The sequence below is a fragment of the Nerophis lumbriciformis genome, linkage group LG03 (genome assembly GCF_033978685.3).
Source record: "Nerophis lumbriciformis linkage group LG03, RoL_Nlum_v2.1, whole genome shotgun sequence".
Taxonomy (NCBI): Eukaryota; Metazoa; Chordata; class Actinopteri; order Syngnathiformes; family Syngnathidae; genus Nerophis; species Nerophis lumbriciformis.
Genome location: NC_084550.2, coordinates 14519096 through 14545000, shown reverse-complemented (window position 1 = coordinate 14545000; position 25905 = coordinate 14519096). Strand labels below are relative to the sequence as shown.

Genomic DNA, 25905 nt, shown 5'->3' with positions numbered 1-25905 from the left:
TCCGACTATAAAATGCTACATTTACAGTTTATAAAAGAGTGCAGCTAATTTATAGATTTTTCTTCGCTGACAGCCGTAATGCATATAACTAAAAACCAACAAACAAGCAAACTCACTAAAAAGGTGTGTTATTGGCACCATCTTTTAGAAGAGTTCGCTTCCTGCAGGTGCTGCAGTGTCCTTCTTTTTAGTGCTTTGAGCCGGAAGTAGAAGTGTCGTTCTTTCTTCTAACCATCCATAGCGTGTCTACTGGTTTGGATCCATCACTCCAAGTAACATTTGTAAGTTTTACAATATAACTATAACTGTTTATACTTACAAAACCATCCAAAGTGTGATGTCTGTAAGAGTGTTTTTAAGCATATTTGTAGTTGCTATCGTAACGTAATGAAGCGAGAGTCATTAGCATTAGCTAATATGCTAACACATTTACGAGTGTCTGTTAGTATTATTAACTTACAACGGCATTTTTTTTTGTATTGTTTCAATTTCACAAATTCCTCAGTAAATTTACCAGAACGTCACCGTGGACTTATTGAGTATGTTTAGCTGATTGGAGAGCTAGCTTCCGCAGCTAGTGGGTCCATGACGATGACTTCTGTTTCGTTTGATCAGCCGTTTTACTGCCGTGTTACAGGCACAGTTTGGAAACAATTAAGGTATGTAAATAAACAATTACAAAATCTTTCCATGTAAATAACTAATTTAACAACATATATATCTGCTGTGCGGCTAATATATAGAATATATTTTTTTACCCTAAAATTTAGAGGGTGCGTCTTATATACCGGTGCGCTCTATAGTCCGGAAAATACAGTATATGAAAAAAAACCCAGTTCATTTAAAAAGTAAATATGTCTTTGTCGTACTAGGTATCATAAAAGCTTTAACAATTTAGGTAATGCTAAGTGTAAAGGTATGTATACTGTCATAAAATGTGTGTTGGGCAAGAGTTGATTATTTAAAAAATATTTTTAAAAATGTGACCAGGAAGTGAGTCTCTTCACATTAAGACTAAACTCAATTGGCTGTTGTGTTTTTATTACTATTGTTGACTTATTGTCACTTCAGCCATATGGTACTAAGCAGCCAGGACACAGACATGTACTACTTTTTGTACCACTATGTTTGTTATTGGTACCCTACAGCTGTCGTCAGGAGTATTTTTTCCCAAAAAACACGGTCAGGTTTTGTTTGAGTTTTTTCTTACTGTACGTGATGCTTCAGAAATTCTAATGTATTAAAATGTGTCCATTGTTTGGTGAAAGGTGAGCACTCATGGCTACTCTCAGAACCAGATCTTGGTGTGGAAGTACCCATCACTGACGCAGGTGGCCAAGTTGACGGGACACTCCTACCGAGTGCTTTACCTGGTACGACCTTAGCATTTTTATCTTTCATCATCTGTGTCACCGCCTGTCTCAAACATGCAGAATTGCTCTATTTTTTAAAGATTTCCCTATAAAACTGCCAACTTGGCCGATCTCCAACGCACCATGGTTAGCTGGCTGCTTAGAGCTAACCACTCTAGCAGGCCAAGTACAGTCAAGAGTAGAGATGTCCGATAATGGCTTTTTTGCCGATATCCCGATATTGTCCAACTCTTAATTACCGATTCCGATATCAACCGATACCGATATATACAGTCGTGGAATTAACACATTATTATGCCTAATTTTGTTGTGATGCCCCGCTGGATGCATTAAACAATGTAACAAGGTTTTCCAAAAATAAATCCACTCAAGTTATGGAAAAAAAATGCCAACATGGCACTGCTATATTTATTATTGAAGTCACAAAGTGCATTATTTTTTTTTAACATGCCTCAAAACAGCAGCTTGGAATTTGGGACATGCTCTCCCTGAGAGAGCATGAGGAGGTTGAGGTGGGCGGGGTCGGGGGGCGGAGTTGAGGTGTGGGGGAAGGAGGGGTAGCGGGGGGTGTATATTGTAGCGTCCCGGAAGAGTTAGTGCTGCAAGGGGTTCTGGGTATTTGTTCTGTTGTGTTTATGTTGTGTTACGGTGCGAAATGTGTTTGTCATTCTTGTTTGGTGTGGGTTCACAGTGTGGCGCATATTTGTAACAGTGTTAAAGTTGTTTATACGGCCACCCTCAGTGTGACCTGTATGGCTGTTGACCAAGTTTGAATTGCATTCACTTGTGTGTGTGAAGAGCCGTAGATATTATGTGACTGGGCCGGCACTCAAAGGCAGTGCCTTTAAGGTTTATTGGCGCTCTGTACTTCTCCCTACATCCGTGTACACAGCGGTGTTTTAAAAAGTTATACATTTTACTTTTTGAAACAGATACCGATAATTTTGAAACCGATACTGATAATTTCCGATATTACATTTTAAAGCATTTATTGGTATACCGAGGCAAGAGTACAGCCTGTGAGTGCAGTTTACACTAACTGCCTTGTTCATGCTTTACGGCACATCGTGGCTAGTCGGCTGCTTAGACTCAGGGGTGTCAAACTGATTTTAGCTCAAGGGCTGCATGAAGGAAAATCTATTCCCACGCGGGACGGACTGGTAAAATCATGGCATAATAACTTAAAAATAAAGACAATTTCAGATTATTTTCTCTGTCTGACTTTGGCCAAAAATAAAACAGGTATATTCTAAAAATGTACATACTACAAATAATCCTCTTGGCAAAACACTTGACGTGAGGAAAAAATTGGTGAAGTCGAGAAAAAATGTCGAGTTTGGACCGCGTTATAGTGTAGATTAACTAGTGAGGCGGTAAAGACGATGAATGTAGTCAGTAGATGGGTAAAAGTAGGAGATATACTTGTGGAAACATCAGTGCTGTAACACACGTCCTGTTTCATGAATATATTGTTGTTGACCAGTAAATATTATGTCTCAAGATGTTAATCGTGATTTCAAATACTAAACCCACTAACTTGTACCGGATCTAGAAGTTGCCTAAAAAGCGCTGTAAAGTACAGTAGCGTTGGGAATATTGTGTAGTGAACTGTAATTACCCAGTGCGGGATTTAGAGAGCTGCGCCGAGCTTGCCGCAGTTTTAGACCTAGTCTGATAGCGAAGAAGAAACGAGGAAGTGTCCTAGGAGTTGTTCTCCTGAGGATGTCATGTCGTGTCACTACACGATTGGTCCAGGCATGCGCGAAGACAACGTCACTTCTGTCAAATTGTTTTATAGCAGTTCCGGATGTGTTCGTCATCGCAGTAACAATGGTTTTCTCTTTTGTAATCTTTATTTGAATAACAATAATATATAAGAGATCAAATACAAACCAAACGTTACTTAAGAATACAGTATTTATTTTGGAAACCGGACAGAAACCTGAACGGCCTTAATTGGCAAAGAAATCAATCTTTTTTTTTTTACTACTTTATTTACATTGAATACATAAATTCACAATTTAAAACTGTAGTTTTTGTTACACCACAGATATAGATTTAAGTTACAGTAAGTGCGTTGTTAAAAAAAAAAAAAAATCAACATTTTAAAAAAGTACCCCGAGCGTGATTCATTGCAAAAGTGGTTGAAAAATGTGGTGATAATACTCCTTAATTTTTTTTTAATCTACCCCTTGTTCATTTTTATATTCTTGTTCCCTTTTACTCTGAGGTAAGCTATTGTTTTTATACAAAACACAAATACATTTAAATATCACAGAACATGAGTAGAATTGTCCTAGAAGACGTTTTGCCTCTCATCCGAGTAGGCTTCAATCAGTTCATGCTCATAGACTTAGATTGGTCAGATCGAATTTTAGATTTAAGATTGGTCAAATCTAGTCAGACTAGATATACCTGCTCAAGCTGACCAATCTAAGTCTAAGACTAGATCTGACCAATCTAAGTCTAAGTCTAGATCTGACCAATCTAAGTCTATGAGCATGAACTGGTGAAGTCTACTTGGATGTGAAGTGAAACGTCTTCTAAGACAAACCAAACAGTCCAGTTGCGTTCCATTGAATGCCCTGAGATTACAATGACCTTGATGAATGAGAACATTCATAAACATCATGAGTAGAACTCTGTCGTAAAATATTGTTCATGCTCATAGACTTAGATTGGTCAGATCTAATTTTAGACTTGAGATTGGTCATACTTTATATACCTGCTCAATCTGACCAATCTGAGTCTAAATCTAGATCTGACCAATCTAAGTCTAAGGCTAGATCTGACCAATCTAAGTATAAGGCTTGATCTGACAAGTCTAAGGCTTTATCTGACGAATCTAAGTCTAAGACTAGATCTGACCAATCGAAGTCTAAGAAAAATCTGACCAATTGAAGTTTATGAGCATGAACTGATGCTCATAAACTGATTGGTCCGATCTAGTCAGACTAGATATACCTGCTAGATCTGACCAATCTAATTCTAAGGCTAGATCTGACCAATCTAAGTCTAAGGCTTGATCTGATCAATCTAAGTCTATAAGCATGAACTGATGAAGTCTAGTCGGATGAGAAGCGAAACATCTTCTAAGACAAACCAAACAGTCCAGTTGCGATTGATTGAATGCCCTGAGATTACAATGACCTGGATGAATGATAACTTTTATAAACATCATGAGTAGAAGCTCAGTCGTAAAATATTGTTCATGCTCATAGACTTAGATTGGTCAGATCTAATTTTAGACTTAAGATTGGTCAGATCCAGTCAGAATAGATATACCTGCTCAATCTGACCAAAATAAGTCTAAGACCAGATCTGACCAATCTAAGTTTATGAGCATGAACTGATGCTCATAAACTGATTGGTCAGATCTAGTCAGACTAGCTGTACCTGCTAAATCTGACCAATGTAAATCTAAGGCTGGATTTGACCAATGTAAATCTAAGGCTAGATCTGACCAATCCAAGTCTAAGGCTCGAATTGACCAATCTAAGTCTAAGGCTTGATCTGACCAGTCTAAGGCTTAATCTGACCAATCTAAGTCTAAGGCTAGATCTGACCAATCTAAATGTAAGACTAGATCTGACGAATCTAAGTATGAGCATGAACTGATGAAATCTACTCGGATGAGAGGCGAAACATCTTCTAAGCCGAACCAAACAGTCCAGTTGCGATCGATTGAATGCCCTGAGATTACAATGACCTGGATGAATGAGAGCATTCATTAACATCATGAGTAGAAGCGCCGTTGTTAAATATTGCAAGTCCAGGAAGTGACGTGGTCTTCACGCATATGGACCGATCGTGTCTTCCGGTACTGATCGTGTAGTGACATGTTGCGCCCCTGCCTGTTAGCTATGCAGTGCTTGTTTTGTGAAAACAAATAAAAGACTGACTTGTGCACAGTCATTCTGCCTCCTTCATATCGCCGCCATGAATTTATTAAGATTACATGTAATAAAAAGCTTCCTGTTATAATTGTAGCAGATACCATGATTGCAATCTTGCATCTATGACTTTACTAAATGACTGTAGTTCAACAAAATATGAGTTTTTACAATTACAATATTTTTTATCAAACATAGCCATCATATTTCATTTATTCATGAAATGGTTTATAGTGATATTGTGAATAGATTTTCTCAATCCAGACAAAACATTGAACTAATGACATAAACTATGGTTGTATTGATATGATGGATATATTTTTTGATGATGTACAGTCATGAAAAAGGGCTGTGGCTTTCAATTCATAGCATAGAAAGAAACCATTGGTATGTTTTCTTGCATTTTTACAACATTTCTATGGAGGAAATGCTTTCCAAAGCATCTTAGAAATGCTAACATGCCTTCAACCCCCAAAAGGGCCCCCTTGAACCTTGGCTGATATTTTTCAATTCCTCACTGGGACCCTGCTGTTTGTCTTTGCCTTCCCTGTCAGGCCATGTCACCTGACGGCGAGGCGATCGTCACAGGTGCGGGGGACGAGACCCTTCGCTTTTGGAACATCTTCAGCAAAACACGTTGCACCAAGGTACATTTCTGAGGTCACATCTTTTGTTTGTCCCTTTTACATGTCCGTGTTTTTTTTCCGACAGGAATCAAAGTCTGTGCTGAACCTTTTCACACGAATCCGATAAGCTGCAGCACCACACTACTCCCAACACAACACTTTTTTATTTTTGTATTTTTAAACCAACAATATGCACTTCAAGCTCTCTAAAGTAGGTATGACTGTATTTTTGCCTCATTCCTCTGAGAATCCATTGTGTGACTGAGGCGTTAAGGAGTGGGACTATCCAGGACTAACTGCAGTGTGCTCAAACAACCACAAGGTATCATCTCTTTTTCTTTCGGTCACATCAGGTGGATACTTCACTCACGTTTAAGTAAGGGAGGAAGCAAAATTACCGTGGTACCCGCTGTACCCCCTCATCAATGATGTCATCCGTCAACAAAAATCATGTAGTCATCGTTATCATGATTTCTTTTTTGTTGTTGTTGAAGTGTTTCATTATCAGAAATATACATATATATATATATATATATATATATATATATATATATATATAATGTATATATGTTCAAGAACTCTATCGCGTAATCACGGCACATTTTTAAAAGAATCCGAAAAGTCTGACTTGACCGTGTGTCTTTTTTTTGTTGAGGAGTGTAGTTTGACGAGTTTATACAACAACAACAACAAAACACATGCTCAGAACTTACAATAAAGTCCACGCTTTCTTCTTCTCTTTTTTTGTGTGTAGTTTAATGCTCCTGGGGAAAAAAGTAGTCTAGTAATCGGAGTGTCCGGACCCCTGCAGGCCTCTGCAAAGTAGAGAAAACTCCTTCACAATCTCCTTAACGCGACGCTTGTTGCTTTGTTCCCTACGAGAAAGGGAAAAAAAGAAGAAAGAAAATCTTAAGTCAAAAACTAAGACTACGTTCACCACTGCAGGTCAAAGTGGCCCGAATCTGATTTGTTTTAAATTTATTTTACAGCTGACTTAACTCTGCAAGTAAAATGTGATCTTTATCAGACGTCACTAGCATGCACAGTTTGATAAAGTCAAAAGTTGATCGGATTCCGTAAATGAACAATGAAGTCGCTACTACTACTACTTTGCTAAATAACATTTACCACAACTTAAAAGTGAGTGTTCTTTACGTGAAAACAAATTAAAGTAATATAATGTATGAATGGATATTAGAGATGTCCGATAATATCGGACTGCCGATATTATCGGCCGATAAATGCTTTAAAATGTTATATCGGAAATAATCGGTATCGGTTTTGAAAAAGTAAAATTTATGACTTTTTAAAACGCTGCTGTACGGAGTGGTACACGGACGTAGGGAGAAGTACAGAGCGCCAATAAACCTTAAAGGCACTGCCTTTGTGTGCCGGCCCAATCACATAATATCTACGACTTTTACACACACAAGTGAATGCCATTCATACTTGATCAACAGCCATACAGGTTACAATGAGGGTGGTCGTATAAACAACTTTAACACTGTTACAAATATGCGCCACACTGTGAACCCACACCAAACAAGAATGACAAACACATTTCGGGAGAACATCCGCACCGTAACACAACATAAACACAACAGAACAAATACCCAGAACCCCTTGCAGCACTAACTCTTCCGGGACGCTACAATATACACCCCCGCTGCCCCCCCCCCCCCCTCACCACCACCCCCACCCCCGCGCCCCACCCCCGCCCACCTCAACCTCCTCATGCTCTCTCAGGGAGAGCATGTCCCAAATTCCAAGCTGCTGTTTTGAGTCATGTTAAAAAAAATAATGCACTTTGTGACTTCAATAATAAATATGGCAGTGCCATGTTGGCATTTTTTTCCATAACTTGAGTTGATTTATTTTGGAAAACCTTGTTACATTGTTTAATGCATCCAGCGGGGCATCACAACAAAATTAGGCATAATAATGTGTTAATTCCATGACTGCATATATCGGTATCGGTTGATATCGGAATCAGTAATTAAGAGTTGGACAATATCGGATATCGGCAAAAAAGCCATTATCGGACATCTCTAATGGATATATATTGTGTAATACAGCGGCGGGCCATGCGTTTCCCACCATCAATGATTACCTCTCAAATTACCATAATTTATGTCACCACATGACCATTGCTGGAGAAATACTATACAGAAATTCATTTACTGGGCATTTAATCGCATCAACAGTGTACAAAACGGTCTACTTTCTGGCGCATTTAAAAAACAATTAAAACGTATCAGCATTTAAAACATATCTTATGTGGTACTGTCAAAATTAAAATTGCAAAAAATATACTAAAAGCGAAACATTTTTATATTTGAACTCGCAATTTATAGAACTTATTTGACGGCGTATAAGCCAGTGGTACCACTTGTCGTCGGCTTTTTCGAGTGGAAATGGCGAGCATTTCTCCATTTCATCACCAGAACAGCTGGGCTAGCTTCCGGGGTTGGCTGACATCGTCTCACAAGATGTAGTTTCTCTTTAAACATCCTTCTTGAAAATGGCCTTGCAAATATATACCGTATTTTTCGGACTATAAGTCACAGTTTTTTCATACGGGGTGCGACTTATACTCAGGAGCGACTTATGTGTGAAATTATTAACACATTACCGTAAAATATCAAATAATATTATTTATCTCATTCACGTAAGAGACTAGACGTATAAGACTTCATCGGATTTAGCGATTAGGAGTGACAGATTGTTTGGTAAACGTATAGCATGTTCTATATGTTATAGTTATTTGAATGACTCTTACCATAATATGTTACGTTAACATACCAGGCACGTTCTCAGTTGGTTATTTATGCCTCATATAACGTACACTTATTCAGCCTGTTGTTCACTATTCTTTATTTATTTTAAATTGCCTTTCAAATGTCTATTCTTGGTGTTGGGTTTTATCAAATACATTTCCCCCAAAAATGCAACTTATACTCCAGTGCGACTTATATGTTTTTTTCCTTCTTTATTATGCATTTTCGACCGGTGCGACTTATACTCCAGAGTGACTTATAGTCCGAGAAATACGGTATCTGCCACCTAATCAACGTTTTGTTCTCCTTCTCTGCTATCCCGGTCTGACTACGGCGCAACACTTCCTGCTTCCTGCTAAATTGAACCTTCGATACTCACTTTGGAATGACAAGTGAGTATCCAATCACAGTCTCGTTAACATCAGGCTACCTAGATAGGCTACTGTCAACAACTTGTGATCTGATTGGCTATCGCAACTGTCTCTCAACTCTGTGTGTTCTCAAATTCATCCGCTAACGGTCCCGATGAGTATCCAATCACAGGATGCGTAAATGTCACGTTCAACGTGAGGGCAGTTAGAAGGCATTACTGACAACAACTCGTGATCTGATTGGCTATCGCAATTATCTATCAACTGTATGTGTCCGTTCACTTAGAGTGCACAGACATTGTTGATTCTGAAGGCCTCGGGCAGATTTCGTACAGCATGGCAACGTAAGCTAGCTGAATTCTGATTGGATACAAACTCTAACCTAAAAACAAAGGGTTCTGTTGAGGCAACACGGACATCAGCGTGAATATATGTTAGCTTTATTTTTCAACTCACTTACATAAACAACGTACGCAATGTAAACAAATACGCCACAGCGTCAATTCTGGTCCTTCAACAATCGCTTTTTCTATCGGAATCAAAGTATATCTTCATATATTACATATAGCCTATTATTTGTGCACTATTGACTACTAATGCACCGAAAATTCAACCGTCGAAAAAGACTTTTCTCGCCAAAACCGGATGTTTTGAAGATGTATCCACTTCTGCTGGCGGTCTGCGTCTTTCTCCGCGGTACACAAATGATGTAGTTCGCCCAAACATAATGAACAAGTCTCTACGGGTCGCATTCAGGTTAGAAAAGATCAGATTCCAATCAGATTTGGACTACCTCCTGATGTGGCCTGAATCTGATGCAAAAAGATTACATTTGAAGCACTTTGGAGCGTAAAGACTGGCAAAAAATATCCAATCTTTTGTCACTTGAGGGCAAAAAATGTGAGCTTTTGCTACGTTAATAATGTATGAACAATATTTAATACAAATAGTATCACAATCTAATGAGATGTATCCAAAAGTCTGCCTTTAGAGGGGGACTGTCATGAACAAAATACATTTTAAGTACAATAGTACCTCAACTTAGGAGTTTTTTGTAGATGCAGCAAGAGAACAAGAAGTGGATAATTCTCAGGGTTTAAGTTGCAAGCAAAAATTTGAATTACAAGCATCCCCGCCATTAGATCGCGTAACAAATGTCACAGCTAACTTAGTAAGATCAAACCAAAACATCTAGCACTGGGGTTTCCAAATTACGGCCCACCGGCCCATGAGACGTTATGAGTTTAATAAGGAATCTTGCCCGCGGGGTGTTTCCAATTAATTTTGAATATCTTGACAATTTGATTGCTGCAATTTTATTGTCATCTTTTGGACAATGTGAGTAAATTAAGAATTGTGATTTGAAGTGAATAGAGCACAACATTTATTTAAAAGACCCAATCCAAACAACCTTCCCTAATCATGGCGCAAAGAAAATGCAACCAACACAAAAAGTCAAAACACGTGGTCACACATAACAACCAGCTCACTGAACTATGTGGATATTATAAAAAAATAAAACATCCACTAACCATGAACAAGGAAGTATAAACAAGGTATGAGTTGAACTTTCGCATACTCGTCATATCCTATTATATTAATGATATATCAATTATATTAATGTAATATTCACACACATACACACACTAATATATATATATATATATATATATATATATATATATATATATATATATATATATATATATATATATATATATATATATACACACATGTAAGTATATATATATATTTACATACATATATATATATATATATTTACATATATATATGTTACTTGCTTGCTTACATACATACATACATACATGCATACATATATACATACATATATACATATATACATACATACATATATATATATATGTATATATATATATATATATATATACACATAAATACATAAATACATACATATATATACATACATACATACATACATATATATATATATACACATATATAAACATATATATACACACACACACACACACACACACGCGCACACACACACACACACACTACAAGCAGTCGGCTTTTCGCCCCTGGCCAAATCTTTCCAGCCCCCAAGTCAAGTTTGGACATTCCTGAGCGAGCATTAGTTTATAGCTAGAGATTTAAATACCTGTTTTCCAACCACGGGAAGGAAGGAAGTGAGAGTATAGGACAATACTGAGGTGGAGTGGATGATATTCAATGATTAAAAAAAAAAAAAAAAAATCATCAAAAACATGACGTGTCGCCAACTTGGCGAAGCAATTTGAGCGTGTCACTGCTCGTCCACACCATACTGAAGCAGAATGAGTCTAACGCCAGCCCAGAATGTTGAAATGATTTTTAAACAGCAGACATTTATCTATGAAAATATAGACGCTGCTGATGGTGTGTTTGATGGAGAAGCAGCTGGAAAGAGATACCATAAAAAGTAATTACTGTACATCATTTTTAAATTACTTCCTAATACTACTGTAGTTGTTAGTAGTGCATTATATTGTATAGTTTTTATACAATGTTTCTTATCTAAAAAATGTTTGTCTTTTTAAAAGACCTGTTACTTGTTAAAATAAAAATATCAAAGGATGCGGAGTCCAAAGTAGTTTTTACTTTCAAAACCAGCACAATATATATATATATATATTTTTTTTTTTAAATATCTAGAAAATGCAATTTCTGTAGAAATTTCGTGTGAATGGTAAAAAGCCAAAGCCGAACTGTGATGCTAACAATTAGCACGCTGGCCAGATAGCATCAAGTTACAACAAATATGAGCAAAATAAGTTTAAAAAAAGCTTGCATGCTAATAGTACTATGCTAACGTACTAACAAAAACATACTTACAATTAACATTGTGAAATACCAAAATATATGACACTAAAACGTATACTTGCTAAGTTAGCATGCTAATGTTAGCATGCTAAAATACTAACATGCGTCAAACTAACCAAATTATATCACTCTGAGGTGTGGACTTGAAAAATGTGTTGTCAAATAAAATATTTGACGCTGAAGTGTATACCGGTACCTGCAAAATTTGCAAACAAAGCTAGCATGCAAATATCAGAATGCTAAAGATTGTGCATGCCGTCCTCCCGGGTTAAGGTAACACATCTAGTTCTTACCCACTGGAAAGTACATTACAAATTGTGAAGTAATTATTCAACAATATGTAGTTTTAAGTGGTAAGAGTCGTTAATTATTTTTGATGAAAAACTTTCGTACTATGACCAATTATTACTGAATAAAGCCCTCCATTTGACTCCTTTTCAACCCTTTTTAAACTGACATGTGATCAGTAGTCTAACACTTACCTGAGAAGCTGCTGCGTAAAGGTGAGTTTCTGTTCTGCGCTGACATGCACTGAGGGGAATCCCTCTGACTGGAGACATTCTTCAAGCCATCGGGAAAGCAGGGCTGGACAATGTCCACTCAGACTCAGCAGCACCTCAGAGAAATACTCGTTCAGACTGCGAGGAGACCCACCGCCCACTGCCTAAGACCCATGAATCAGAAAAGATTTGGGTGAATCCCTGCCTGTTCAAAAGGCCAGAGAAAGCATTCTCATGAATTTTTTTTTATTTATTTGTGCTTTTTCTCCAAACATATAGAGCATTTTTTTCAGGTAGCCCGTCTTATTTACCCTAATTTATAATAAAGCATAAAATGTAAAGCATAACAAAACTCGTGTTTTTTATTTAATTGAATTATAAATGCTCGGGTTATATCGGACAGCTAGCAGAATAGTTCCGGGACTGGTGTCACAAATAATATACTGTGCTGTATTTCAGGGGTCTTCAATGTTTTCCAGGCCAAGGGCCCCCCAAACTGATGGAGCGGGCACCCCGTACTTATATATTCCGTATAAAATTGTGTTTTAAATTAAACTGATTCTATAGGTACCTTGTTATTGTGCAATACTAAGGTACAGTATATAATATAGTTTATTGCCGCTAATTGTTAGCTGACATATATATATATATATATATATATATATATATATATATATATATATATATATATATATATATATATATATATAGTTACTTTACATGCAGTCTGATTTCGGCCCCCGACCAAATTTCTATGCGGCCACAAGTCAAAAAGTTTGGACACCTCTGAGCTAATTGAAAGCTGTCATATATATATATATACACACACATATATATATATATATATATATATATATATATATATATATATATATATATATATATATATATATATATATGTGTGTGTATGTATATATATATATATATATATATATATATATATATATATATATATATATATATATATATACATACACACATATATATTATATTATATATACATATATATGTATAAGTGTGTATGTATGTATACACATATATATATATATATATATATAAGTATGTGTATACATACATACACACTTATACATATATATGTATATATAATATAATATATATGTGTGTATGTATATATATATATATATATATATATATATATATATATATATAAAATATAATATGATATACAGGTAAAAGCCAGTAAATTAGAATATTTTGAAAAACTCGATTTATTTCAGTAATTGCATTCAAAAGGTGTAACTTGTACATTATATTTATTCATTGCACATAGACTGATGCATTCAAATGTTTATTTCATTTAATTTTGATGATTTGAAGTGGCAACAAATGAAAATCCAAAATTCCGTGTGTCACAAAATTAGAATATTACTTAAGGCTAATACAAAAAAGGGATTTTTAGAAATGTTGGCCAACTGAAAAGTATGAAAATGAAAAATATGAGCATGTACAATACTCAATACTTGGTTGGAGCTCCTTTTGCCTCAATTACTGCGTTAATGCGGCGTGGCATGGAGTCGATGAGTTTCTGGCACTGCTCAGGTGTTATGAGAGCCCAGGTTGCTCTGATAGTGGCCTTCAACTCTTCTGCGTTTTTGGGTCTGGCATTCTGCATCTTCCTTTTCACAATACCCCACAGATTTTCTATGGGGCTAAGGTCAGGGGAGTTGGCGGGCCAATTTAGAACAGAAATACCATGGTCCGTAAACCAGGCACGGGTAGATTTTGCGATGTGTGCAGGCGCCAAGTCCTGTTGGAACTTGAAATCTCCATCTCCATAGAGCAGGTCAGCAGCAGGAAGCATGAAGTGCTCTAAAACTTGCTGGTAGACGGCTGCGTTGACCCTGGATCTCAGGAAACAGAGTGGACCGACACCAGCAGATGACATGGCACCCCAAACCATCACTGATGGTGGAAACTTTACACTAGACTTCAGGCAATGTGGATCCTGTGCCTCTCCTGTCTTCCTCCAGACTCTGGGACCTCGATTTCCAAAGGAAATGCAAAATTTGCTTTCGTCAGAAAACATGACTTTGGACCACTCAGCAGCAGTCCAGCTCTTTTTTTCCTTAGCCCAGGTGAGACGCTTTGCGCGCTGATTCTTGGTCAACAGTGGCTTGACACGAGGTATGCGGCAGTTGAAACCCATGTCTTTCAAGCGTCTCTTGGTGGTGGATCTTGAAGCACTGACTCCAGCAGCTGTCCACTCCTTCTGAATCTCCCCCACATTTTTGAATGTTTTTTTTTTCACAATCTTGACCAGGGCGCGGTGATCCCTATCGCTTGTACACTTTTTCTGACCACAGTTGTTCCTTCCCTTTGCCTCTCCATTAATGTGTTTGGACACAGAGCTCTGAGAACAGCCAGCCTCTTCAGCAATAACCTTTTGTGTCTTTCCCTCCTTGTGCAATGTGTCGATGGTTGCCTTTTGGACAGCTGTCAAATCTGAAGTCTTCCCCATGTTTGTGTAGGCTTCAGAACTGGACTGAGAGACCATTTAAAGCCCTTTGCAGGTGTTTTGAGTTAATCAGCTGATTAGTTTGTGGCACCAGGTGTCTTCAAAATTTAACCCTTACACAATATTCTAATTTTGTGACACACGGAATTTTGGATTTTCATTTGTTGCCACTTCAAATCATCAAAATTAAATGAAATAAACATTTGAATGCATCAGTCTGTGTGCAATGAATAAATATAATGTACAAGTTACACCTTTTGAATGCAATTACTGAAATAAATCAAGTTTTTCAAAATATTCTAATTTACTGGCTTTTACCTGTATATACAGGTAAAAACGGCTGCGTTGACCCTAGATCTCAGGAAACAGAGTGGACCGACACCAGCAGATGACATGGCACCCCAAACCATCACCCAAACATGCAAATTTTGCATTTCCTTTGGAAATCGAGGTCCCAGAGTCTGGAGGAAGACAGGAGAGGCACAGGATCCACGTTGCCTGAAGTCTAGTGTAAAGTTTCCACCATCAGTGATGGTTTGGGGTGCCATGTCATCTGCTGGTGTCGGTCCACTCTGTTTCCTGAGATCTAGGGTCAACGCAGCCGTCTACCAGCAAGTTTTAGAGCACTTCATGCTTCCTGCTGCTGACCTGCTCTATGGAGATGGAGATTTCCAAGTTCCAACAGGACTTGGCGCCTGCACACAGCGCAAAATCTACCCGTGCCTGGTTTACGGACCATGGTATTTCTGTTCTAAATTGGCCCGCCAACTCCCCTGACCTTAGCCCCATAGAAAATCTGTGGGGTATTGTGAAAAGGAAGATGCAGAATGCCAGACCCAAAAACGCAGAAGAGTTGAAGGCCACTATCAGAGCAACCTGGGCTCTCATAACACCTGAGCAGTGCCAGAAACTCATCGACTCCATGCCACGCCGCATTAACGCAGTAATTGAGGCAAAAGGAGCTCCAACCAAGTATTGAGTATTGTACATGCTCATATTTTTCATTTTCATACTTTTCAGTTGGCCAACATTTCTAAAAATCCCTTTTTTGTATTAGCCTTAAGTAATATTCTAATTTTGTGACACACGGAATTTTGGATTTTCATTTGTTGCCACTTCAAATCATCAAAATTAAATGAAATAAACATTTGAATGCATCAGTCTGTGTGCAATGAATAAATATAATGTACAAGTTACACCTTTTGAATGCAATTACTGAAATAAATCAAGTTTTTCAAAATATTCTAATTTACTGGCTTTTACCTGTATATGCAGTTGGTTTTCGGCCCACGGCCAAATTGTTTTTAGCCCTGCACGGCCTCCAAGTCAAAAAGTTTGGACACCCCTTAGCTAAAGAATACATTGTGTGATTAATCTGCGTATGTACATGATTAGTGCAATTATTTCTTGTGAATAATCAAATGAGTTAACTCTTTAAATGTAACGGTCCTAAATCTGACATACTGTATATTGCGGTTTTAAAGACTCACCTGCAAAACAGCCTCTGTAAGGACCTTCCCATGTCCCTGCAGCACGTCACCAAGAGGAGACACGTTTTTACAGCAAGGTAACAACTCTGTCTGTCACACGCAGCAGGAAAAAAAGACAAAAGAGTCACAACAAGCATGCTGATTGGTTGAAATGAGTATTGCAATCTCACTTGAACTTACAAAGAAGAGGCTGGCAGCTTTTACGGTGCTCGTTTCTGGAAGTTTAAGTGCCAGAATCCCTGAAAGGGAGTTTTTAATAAGAGTGTGTTGATAGTTAAGCGTCATAATAAAGCGTCAATCAGGGTGTTACTGACCACAATAAAAAAGAGCTTTCACATCCAGATGGGCAGACATATACACATCCGGTCTTCTTTTCAGAACCTAAACACAAAAAGTAGGGCTTTTCTTCTGTGTCATGGCCTGTGTACCATGCTTTTGATGTTTTAAAGGGCCTTCGGATTTTTGGCTAAAGTATGTTTTGAGTTTATTTCTGTTTCAGTGCTCCTTTATTCACGTTCTTGTTGATAAGTGCGCTGGTCATACACACCAGTTTCTGTTTATTGATTAGTGTCCCCACCTGCTGCCGCCACTAATCACACTCCTTCATATACTCGTCTCCGCCCTGCCAGTCTTTGACAGATTCTGGTTCGCTCTTCGCTACTGTTTGCGTTTCAGGTTTGTTAGTTATACTATGCTAAGAGACTTAAGTATTGCTAAGTTTAGATTTTCACGTTAGCTTCATGCTACTACCTTCGGTCCATCATATCATGCTATGCTAAATTCGACCATGCTGAGATTACAAGCCATACCTTATTTTTGCTTTGTGATTGGATTAAATAGTCAACTTTCCCGCAAAGATGAGTATTTAATCCAGCAATAAGCGTGTTTACAAACAAATTTTTGTCAATATCCATGCATTGTGGGAAATGTAGAAAAATCCGAAGCCCTCTAATTCTCCTTGGTTTTGAGTCTATATCTGTTTCAGTGCTCCTTTATTTACGTTCTTGTTGCAAGGTGCGCTGGTCATACACACCAGTTTCTGTTTATTGATTAGTGTCCCCACCTGCTGCCGCCACTAATCACACTCCTTCATATACTTGTTCCCTGCAAGCTGCATGCCTTGAACTCATGGTTTTATGCTGCTTATTCCAATACTGATCCTCCATTAGTGAGATCGGCCGATACCAATACCGATTTATGGTGGGTACTATTGACAGTTTAACAATATCAGCACAATATTTAAACTAGTTCCTTAATCTCTTTTATTGCATTCTATTTAAGCAAAACAAAGTCAATGGTCAACTTAAATATCCATCCATCCATTTTCTACCGCTTATTCCCTTTTGGGGTCGCGGGGGGCGCTGGAGCCTATCTCAGCTACAATCGGGCGGAAGGCGGTGTACACCCTGGACAAGTCGCCACCTCATCGCAGGGCCAACACTGATAGACAGACAACATTCACACTCACATTCACACACTAGGGCCAATTTAGTGTTGCCAATCAACCTATCCCCAGGTGCATGTCTTTGGAGGTGGGGGGAAGCCGGAGTACCCGGAGGGAACCCACGCAGTCACGGGGAGAACATGCAAACTCCACACAGAAAGATCCGGAGCCTGGGATTGAACCCCAGACTACTCAGCAACTTCGTATTGTGAGGCAGACGCACTAACCATAGAATAACTATTATTACTGATTTAAATGGTTTTTTTACATGAACAATAATAACATCGAACATAATAAAAACTTTAATAACAAAAAATAACAACCAAGGAGCCCAATGTGTTCGCCATTTCTATGTTTATGTATCAAGTCCCACCCCTTTGTTTTACAACAAATATGAAGAATTCAACAATTTGCCTGTTTTAATGTTTAATGATAACAATAATGATGATATTTGTAATAACAGTATTCACTAAATAAATAGGATAACCCCAAGACTAATGATACATTAAGACAATAATAAGGAGAATGCTAAATAAAACAATGTCACCTTTTGATGATATTTATATTGTCTCATCTTCATATTGTTTAAAACAGTAGTTCCAAAAACTTTTTTCACAAAGTTTCACCTCAGGAAAAACTTGGCTCTCCAAGTAAACAATAAAATACAGCAAAGTGGTGGGCCTAAGTATTCATAAAAAACAAAGCAGAGGTTTTATTTAATATTTTTGGCCACTGAACAGTAACACTGTTTGAATATAGGAAAATAAAACACTGTACTTTAATCAAGCGATTTGTATTTTTTTTGGCATACCACTAGATGGAGCCTGCGTATCACTAGTGGTACATGTACCACAGTGTGAGAATCACTGGTTTAAGAATCGTGTTTTTATACTTTTTCAACTTCTCTTTTTTCATACATTGTTTGTAATCATTACCAAAAACAACAACAAAAAAGATTTTGAGAAAATAAAAATATTGACCATATCACCCGAGTGTCGATTATATATATATATATATATATATATACATATATATATATATAAGTTTATTTGAAATAGGGACAGATACAGAAACATATATATCTGAAACAGTTATCCAATGTATGCATCATAGTGTTTGTAGCCAAAGCTAATTTACAACACTTGTCCCCAACAACAACAACAACACAGATCTAACATCATTAAAATAGGAAAATAAAAATAAGGCAAAGAGGAGTCGATAATAATGATAATAGTAACAATACAGACAAAGTGCAAACTAGATAAAAGCCAATAATAATAATAACACAGACAAAGTGCAGACTAGATAAAAACCAATTAGTAAAAATTAGTAAAAACTAAACATGGGAACACGATTGTTGCTCAACTAGCCACAATTTTGTGTGTTTTTTTAAAAGTGACAAGTGCAGGTATACTTTTCAAAGTGTCGGGTAGAGAGTTCCATAGTTGTATAGACTGATACCACTCTTGGTATCGACACCACCAATTTATGGGTGGATCCGCCCTCTTACATACCGTGTGCTGACTGCAACAATACTGACACACCAACAGTTTATGTTATAGTATCCTCTCTATAAACTCTATTAATCTACTTGGTAATTTCCAACTAATATCTGCTTACTGTTTGCTCAATCTACAGTTCTTAAACTTTGCTAAGCACTTATTTCTTGCTGTAGTTTAAAGCTTGCTTAGCAGTGAGCTTCGCTATTTGCATCCTTGCTCCTAGTAGATGATACTAACACTAAGAAATGCAGTTTATTTGCCGTAATGGTGGGGATGGTAATTAGCTAGGAGCGGCTCCACACTGTTAGTCGCTTGTCAACCGGGGGACTAAAAGTAAATACAGTGTCAGCCGAAGGGGATCAGCATTAAAAGGCATTAAATCGGCAACTGCGATCACATACTTTTTTCACGAAAATCGGATGCAGAACGCAGAAAAGTGACCCCTGATGTCGGCCACTAACCTGAGCGTGAAGACACATGAAGGACTCGGCAACATCAGGATCATCATTGACACCTGGAACACATCATAAGACAATTCATACATCCATGTTCAGTATAGTTTGTCTTCATTCATTACAGTGTCAGGTCAGTTGAAGTCTATATTAGCTGTCACTCATTGTCAATCATATACAAACAAGCATTCACACGATACAATTTATCTGAAAAGTAATCACAGCGCTCCACTTTTTTCACATTTTGTTATGCCACAACAGGGGTGTCCAAACTACTGCCTGCACTTGGCCCGCTGACGTCTTTCCCGCCGGGAAATTGCATTCATTTTAAAAGTCTAATGACTGCTATTGCTGCTATTATGTCGCCATCTAGTGGACAACATGACTTTTTCATGTCAATTACTTTTAATTATGTTCTGCACTGTATCATGGGCAGCATTTACCTATATGACCCAATGCAAACAGCCTTCCCTAGTCATGGTGCAAAAAAAAAAAAAATCCAACCAACATCTAATGTCAACAGATATGGTCACATTTGTAAATATTATATATATATATATATATATATATATATATATATATATATATATATATATATATATATATTTGGGTTTCATCTGTCCACAGAACTTTCCTCCAGAAGGTCTTATCTTTGTCTATGTGATGTCAGATTTAACAAAAATGTAGCTGTTTAGCCACAATACCCAGCAATATGTTTGGAGGAGAAAAGGTGAGGCCTTTAATCCCAGGAGCACCATGCCCACCGTCGAGGTGGTAGTATTATGCTCTGGGCCTGTTTTGCTGCCAATAAAAGTGGTGCTTTAAATGGGAAATTGAAAAAGGAGGATTACCTCCAAATTCTTCAGGACGAAACTAAAATCATCAGCCCGGAGGTTGGGTCTTGGGCGCAGTTGGTTGTTCCAACAGGACAATGACCCCAAACACACATCAAGTGGTAAAGGAATGGCCAAATCAGGCTAGAATCAAGGTTTTAGAATGGCCTTCCCAAAGTCCTGACTTAAACGTGTGGACAATGCTGAAGAAACAAGTCCATGTCAGAAAACCAACAAATTTAGCTGAACTGCACCAATTTTGTCAAGTGGAGTGGTCAAAAACTCAACCGGAAGCTTGTGGGTTTCTACCAAAAGCGCCTTATTGCAGTGAAACTTGCCAATGGACATGTAACCAAATATTAACATTGCTGTATGTATACTTTTGACCCAGCAGATTTGCTCACATTTTCAGTAGACCCATAATAAATTCATAAAAGAACCAAACTTCATGAATGTTTTTAGTGACCAACAAGTATGTGCTCCAATCACTCTATCACAAACAAATAAGAGTTCTAGAAATGATTGGAAACTCAAGACAGCCATGACATTATGTTCTTTCCAAGTATATGTAAACTATTGATCGCGACTGTATATATATATATATATATATATATATATATATATATATATATATATATATATATATATACATATACACGTATATATATATATATATATATATATATATATATATATATATATATATATATATATATATATATGTATGTGTGGGAAAAAATCACAAGACTATTTCATCTCTACAGGCCTGTTTCATGAGGGGGGGTACCCTCAATCATCAGGAGATTTTAATGGGAGCATTCACATACTATGGTTTGTATAGGGCACAGAGTGGGTGGGTACAGGCTGGCGTAGGGGCGTGGTGATTGGCTCATGTGTTACCTAGGAGGTGTTTCCGTCTGTGGCGGCATGCTGTTACAATTTCGCTGCGCTTGTTGAGGGATGACAGGTCTGGACGGTAAATAATAAACAGTTTCTCTTTCAAGCATAGGTTGCATCTTTTATTACCACTATTGTAAGGTGTGCTGGATGCAAGAATTTGCCATGTTATTGAATATTCAACATTATTGTCTTTGAGGTCCCAAATGTGTTTGCTGAGTTCTGTCGTATTTCGCAGGTTTTGGTTCCTGAAAGAAGCCTTGTGATTGTTCCATCTGGTTTTGAATTCTCCCTCGGTTAATCCTACATATGTGTCGGATGTGTTGATGTCCTTGCGTATTACCTTAGATTGGTAGACAACTGATGTTTGTAAGCACACCCCGTTGAGAGGGCAATCAGGTTTCTTTCGACAGTTACATCCTTTGTTGGTTTTGGAGTCGCTCTGTCCGGGGGCCGACGGCTCATTTGCAATTGTTTTGTTGTGGTTTGAGATTATTTGTCGTATATTGTTCATGCAGCTGTAGCTCAATTTAATGTTGTTCTTGTTGAATACTTTTCTTAGGGTGTTGTCTTTGGGAAAGTGTTTGTCAATCAGATTGAGGAATTTGTGTCCAATGTTAGTTGAGACGTTTTTGCTGTATGGGGGGTTGTACCAGATGATGTCGTTTCGTTTTCTGTTCTTTTTTGGCTGGTTTCCTGGCGTGGGTTCATAGGTGAGGGTGAAATTGTATCCGCTTTCATCAAGGGCTTTTTGGTACGGGGGGGTTGCTTGGTCAAATTCAGCTTTGCTAGATGACAGCATCGATAGCCTTTTATTAATTCCGGTAGGTATTCTTTTCGTGGTGGTGGGTGGGTGGTTGCTGTCATGGTGCACGTATTGGAGTGTTGTGTTGGGTTTCGTGAATGGTTGGTAGCTGTTATTTCTCAGGTTGAAAGTGACGTCAAGGAAGTTGACGGTTTGCTTGTTGGCTTCAATCGTGATCCGTAGGCCGTTCTCTTTGAAAATTTGGCATATGCGCTTCTTGGTATTCTCGCTGCTCCTTGGCGAGGCGCGACACACTGCCAGTCCGTCATCACGGTAAATACCAAGGTTCAGATTGAGGCTAGCGAGCTGGGAGAGGAGGAAACTCCCAACGAGTTCACACGTTTCTGCTCCGTCAAAACTTCCCATAGTGTAGTCAAATGTTGCATTGTTCTTTTTTTGCCATGGTGTACTGTTGTGGATGAGAATGGAGTTTTTTGCGTGGATGATGATGTTTCTTTCGTTGCCTGTGATTGAGTCGTAGTCTGAGGCGAAGTCTAGTGCTTGAGTCAGTAGGTCTTGCGTGATGGAAGGGTAAAATATATATATATATATATATATATATATATATATATATATATATATATATATATATATATGTGTGTGTATACAAATGTTACTTTACACGTTTTCGACCCTCGACCAAATTTTTGGAGCCCAATGATGCCCCCCAAGTCAAAAAGTTTGGACACACCTGTGTTACAACCTTATTCCAAAATGAAATAAATTAATTTGTGTCTACACACAATAATACCCCATGATGACAATGTGATTTTTAATTTTTTTCTGCAAATTTTTTAAAAACAAAAAATAAAAAAATCACATACACATAATAATGTACAGCTTTTGCTCAATACGTTGTTAATGCACCTTTGGCAGCAATTGCAGCCTCAAGTATTTTTGAACACGATGCCACAAACTTGACACAACTTTCTCTGGTCAGTTTTGCCCATTCCTGTTTGCAGCACCTCTCAAACCCCATCAGGTTGGATGTGAAGCATTGTTTTTCATCCAGGATGTCTCTGTATCATTGCTGCATTCATCTTAGTCTAGTCAGGGAGGTTGACTAAGAACCCGATGTTCACACTGTCAGAGCTGCAGCATTCTTCTGTGGAGAGAGGAGAACCTTCCAGAAGGACAACCATCTCTGCAGCAATCCACCAATCAGGCATGTATGGTATAGTGGCTGGACAGAAGCCATTAGTAAAAGTTTGCCGAAATACACCTGAAATACTCTCAGACCATGGAAACAAAACTATCTGGACTGATGAGACAACCATTGAACTCTTTGGTTTGAACCACCAGGCCAATACCATCCCTACAGTGAAGCATGGTGGTGGCAGCATCATGGTGTGGGGATGTTTTTCAGCGGCACAATGCAAAAACTGAAATCTAAGTAAGATTAAATATCTCAAATAAGGGCGATATTTGCTTATTTTCTTTCTGATAAGATAATTCTTCTCACTAAGCAGATTTTATGTTAGAGGGTTTTACTTGTTTTAAGGGTTTTGGTCCTAAATGATCTCAGTAAGATATTACAGCTTGTTGCTAAGATTTTATGACCTATATTGAGTAAAACATGCTTGAAACTAGAATATCAACTGTTGCAACACTGTGTCATCAACACTCACAAGTATAAAACTATTTTTTTTAAAGTAATAATTTCTTATTTCAATCACGAAAAAAAAAAAAAATCATGACTTTGACACAATTGTGTCTCATAATTAAAACAGATGACAGCCAAATGGACTTTGCTGTTTTATTTTCAATGAAACAATAGAAAATACGTACTCATATAGCAGTACAGTTGGCACAGTACAGTAAACTGACAGTTAATATTTCAAACATTTAACATGTGACATTTCAAACAATTTTGAACAGAAATAGTTCATGCACATTTAAGATAAATTCTTCAAAATTACAATAGAAAAAAATTTGCCCGGGGGCCGGGCTGTATATATGCGCACTAATTGACTGAAAGAGCATGCACTTGGTGCGATGATGTCATGTTATCGGTGGAAAAATGCATTTTTAGACTATATGATTTGCCTAAGCGGCTAGGAGACCCCGAGAGTAACAAGCGGTTGCCTTGTTGCCTTTCCATTAAAAAAAAATAATTAGTTTTTAGTATAAGTTTGATGGTTTCAAGAAATGTAATGCCGAGCGCATATCATTATGTCGCCAAGCTTTGCCGCCTGCCACAATGACGACGCATCCACCTCCTCGTCGGCCACGGATGTGGCCATTCCCAGGTCACCCACCTCGTTTGGTACAGCAACGCTCTACGCGTCGCCGCCACCTAACTCTGCCCCGGTGGATACGGGGACACGTGGTCTGGCGACCCACCGCCATGTCCCCCTCCCGCCCTCCCATGACTATTGATCATTGTTTTGTTTTTATTTTATGGACATCTGGTATCTGTCCTTAAGGGAGGGGCTCTGTCATGTCTGTGTGATCATGTTTTGTTTTAGTCATGTTCGGTTTTGTTTTTGGACTCTTTGTGCACTTTCGTTTGTTTTGTCACAATAGCAACCCATTAGTTTTCACCTGCCATGTCACGCACCTGTTTCACGTTTTGAGTCACGCACCTGTTTTCACTGATCATGTCACTGCTATTTAAGCCGGTCTGTTTCTGTTGTTCGTCCTGGTGACATTATCTATCTATCCATCCATACTACCCATGAGATTCCTGTTTATCAGAGTTTTCATGCTGTTTCACGCCACAGTAAGTGTTGTTTTTGTTTCCATGTTCATAGTCTCTCTAGTTTTGTATCATTAGCCAAGTTTGTTCTCCGCCATTGTGCGCGCCTTTTGTTTGCTTCCTTTTTTTTGTAGTTTGTTAGTATTTTAATTAATGTGTACTCACATTCACGCCTTGCCTGCGCCAACTTTCCTTTGCATTTCGGGAAAACAAACTCCAAGGTCCATGTATTGACAAACACTGACTTTTTGCAGTGCAGAAACTGGGGGACTTGCCAGGATAGAGGGAAAGATGAATGCAGCAATATACAAAGACATCCTGGATAAAAACCAGCACTTCTCATTCAACCTGATAGCGCTTGAGAGGTGCTGCAAAGAGGAATGCCCAAAGATAGGTGAGCCAAGCTTGTGGCGTCGTATTCAAAAAGACAACATTTTCACATTGCCATTATGAGGTATTGTGTCTACTTTTTTAATTTTAAAATGAAGTTATTCCATTTTGGAATAAGACTTTAACAATGAAAACAATTTGAGTTTTTTGGGGGGGGATTTTGCTGTTAAAAAGACAAAAAACAAAACAAAAAAGTTCACCTTGCTGAAACCTGGTCAGAGTGGACGAGGTGAGGACCTCCAGCAGGCTTTTCATGGAGCAGATATGTGGTTCCTCTCCAGCAAATATGCCAACCATCTACAGCGAGGAGAACATATGAGGTCCCCTGCTGTGACGCTGATCCACAGAAGTACACACCTGACACGCCAGGTCCAGCGCTGAGGCTTGTGGGCAGGCGCCGTAGATCTGCCCCAACGTCCCACTCAGTTGGGCGACCAAGGGCCCGAAGTCGAGGAGCAGGGTCCGAACGGACTTATCAAATACACCGCACACCGCCTGGGGAGGGGTACATACTGTACCTAATGTTGTGACCGG

At 38.2% G+C, this 25905-nt stretch overlaps 2 protein-coding genes across 3 annotated transcripts in view; one reads left to right on the top strand and one right to left on the bottom strand.

The window, feature by feature from the left end:
* Window positions 1–6631, top strand: part of fzr1b (fizzy/cell division cycle 20 related 1b) — a 24667-nt gene extending 18036 nt beyond the window's left edge. The window contains exons 12-14 of the mRNA XM_061934088.1: window positions 1269–1373; window positions 5821–5913; window positions 5978–6631. Coding sequence (XP_061790072.1) covers window positions 1269–1373; window positions 5821–5913; window positions 5978–6019 — 240 coding nt within the window. The 3' untranslated portion in view covers window positions 6020–6631. The remainder of the gene's footprint in view (window positions 1–1268; window positions 1374–5820; window positions 5914–5977) is intronic.
* Window positions 6632–6633: 2 nt separating this feature from the next.
* Window positions 6634–25905, bottom strand: part of LOC133579641 (importin-13-like) — a 55151-nt gene continuing 35879 nt past the window's right edge. For both annotated transcript variants that reach the window (XM_061934086.1, XM_061934087.1), the window contains 8 exons: window positions 25729–25866; window positions 25572–25668; window positions 19758–19810; window positions 16665–16731; window positions 16531–16589; window positions 16351–16440; window positions 12367–12548; window positions 6634–6767 (listed from right to left, as the gene is read on the bottom strand). In XM_061934086.1, coding sequence (XP_061790070.1) covers window positions 6674–6767; window positions 12367–12548; window positions 16351–16440; window positions 16531–16589; window positions 16665–16731; window positions 19758–19810; window positions 25572–25668; window positions 25729–25866 — 780 coding nt within the window. In that variant the 3' untranslated portion in view covers window positions 6634–6673. The remainder of the gene's footprint in view (window positions 6768–12366; window positions 12549–16350; window positions 16441–16530; window positions 16590–16664; window positions 16732–19757; window positions 19811–25571; window positions 25669–25728; window positions 25867–25905) is intronic.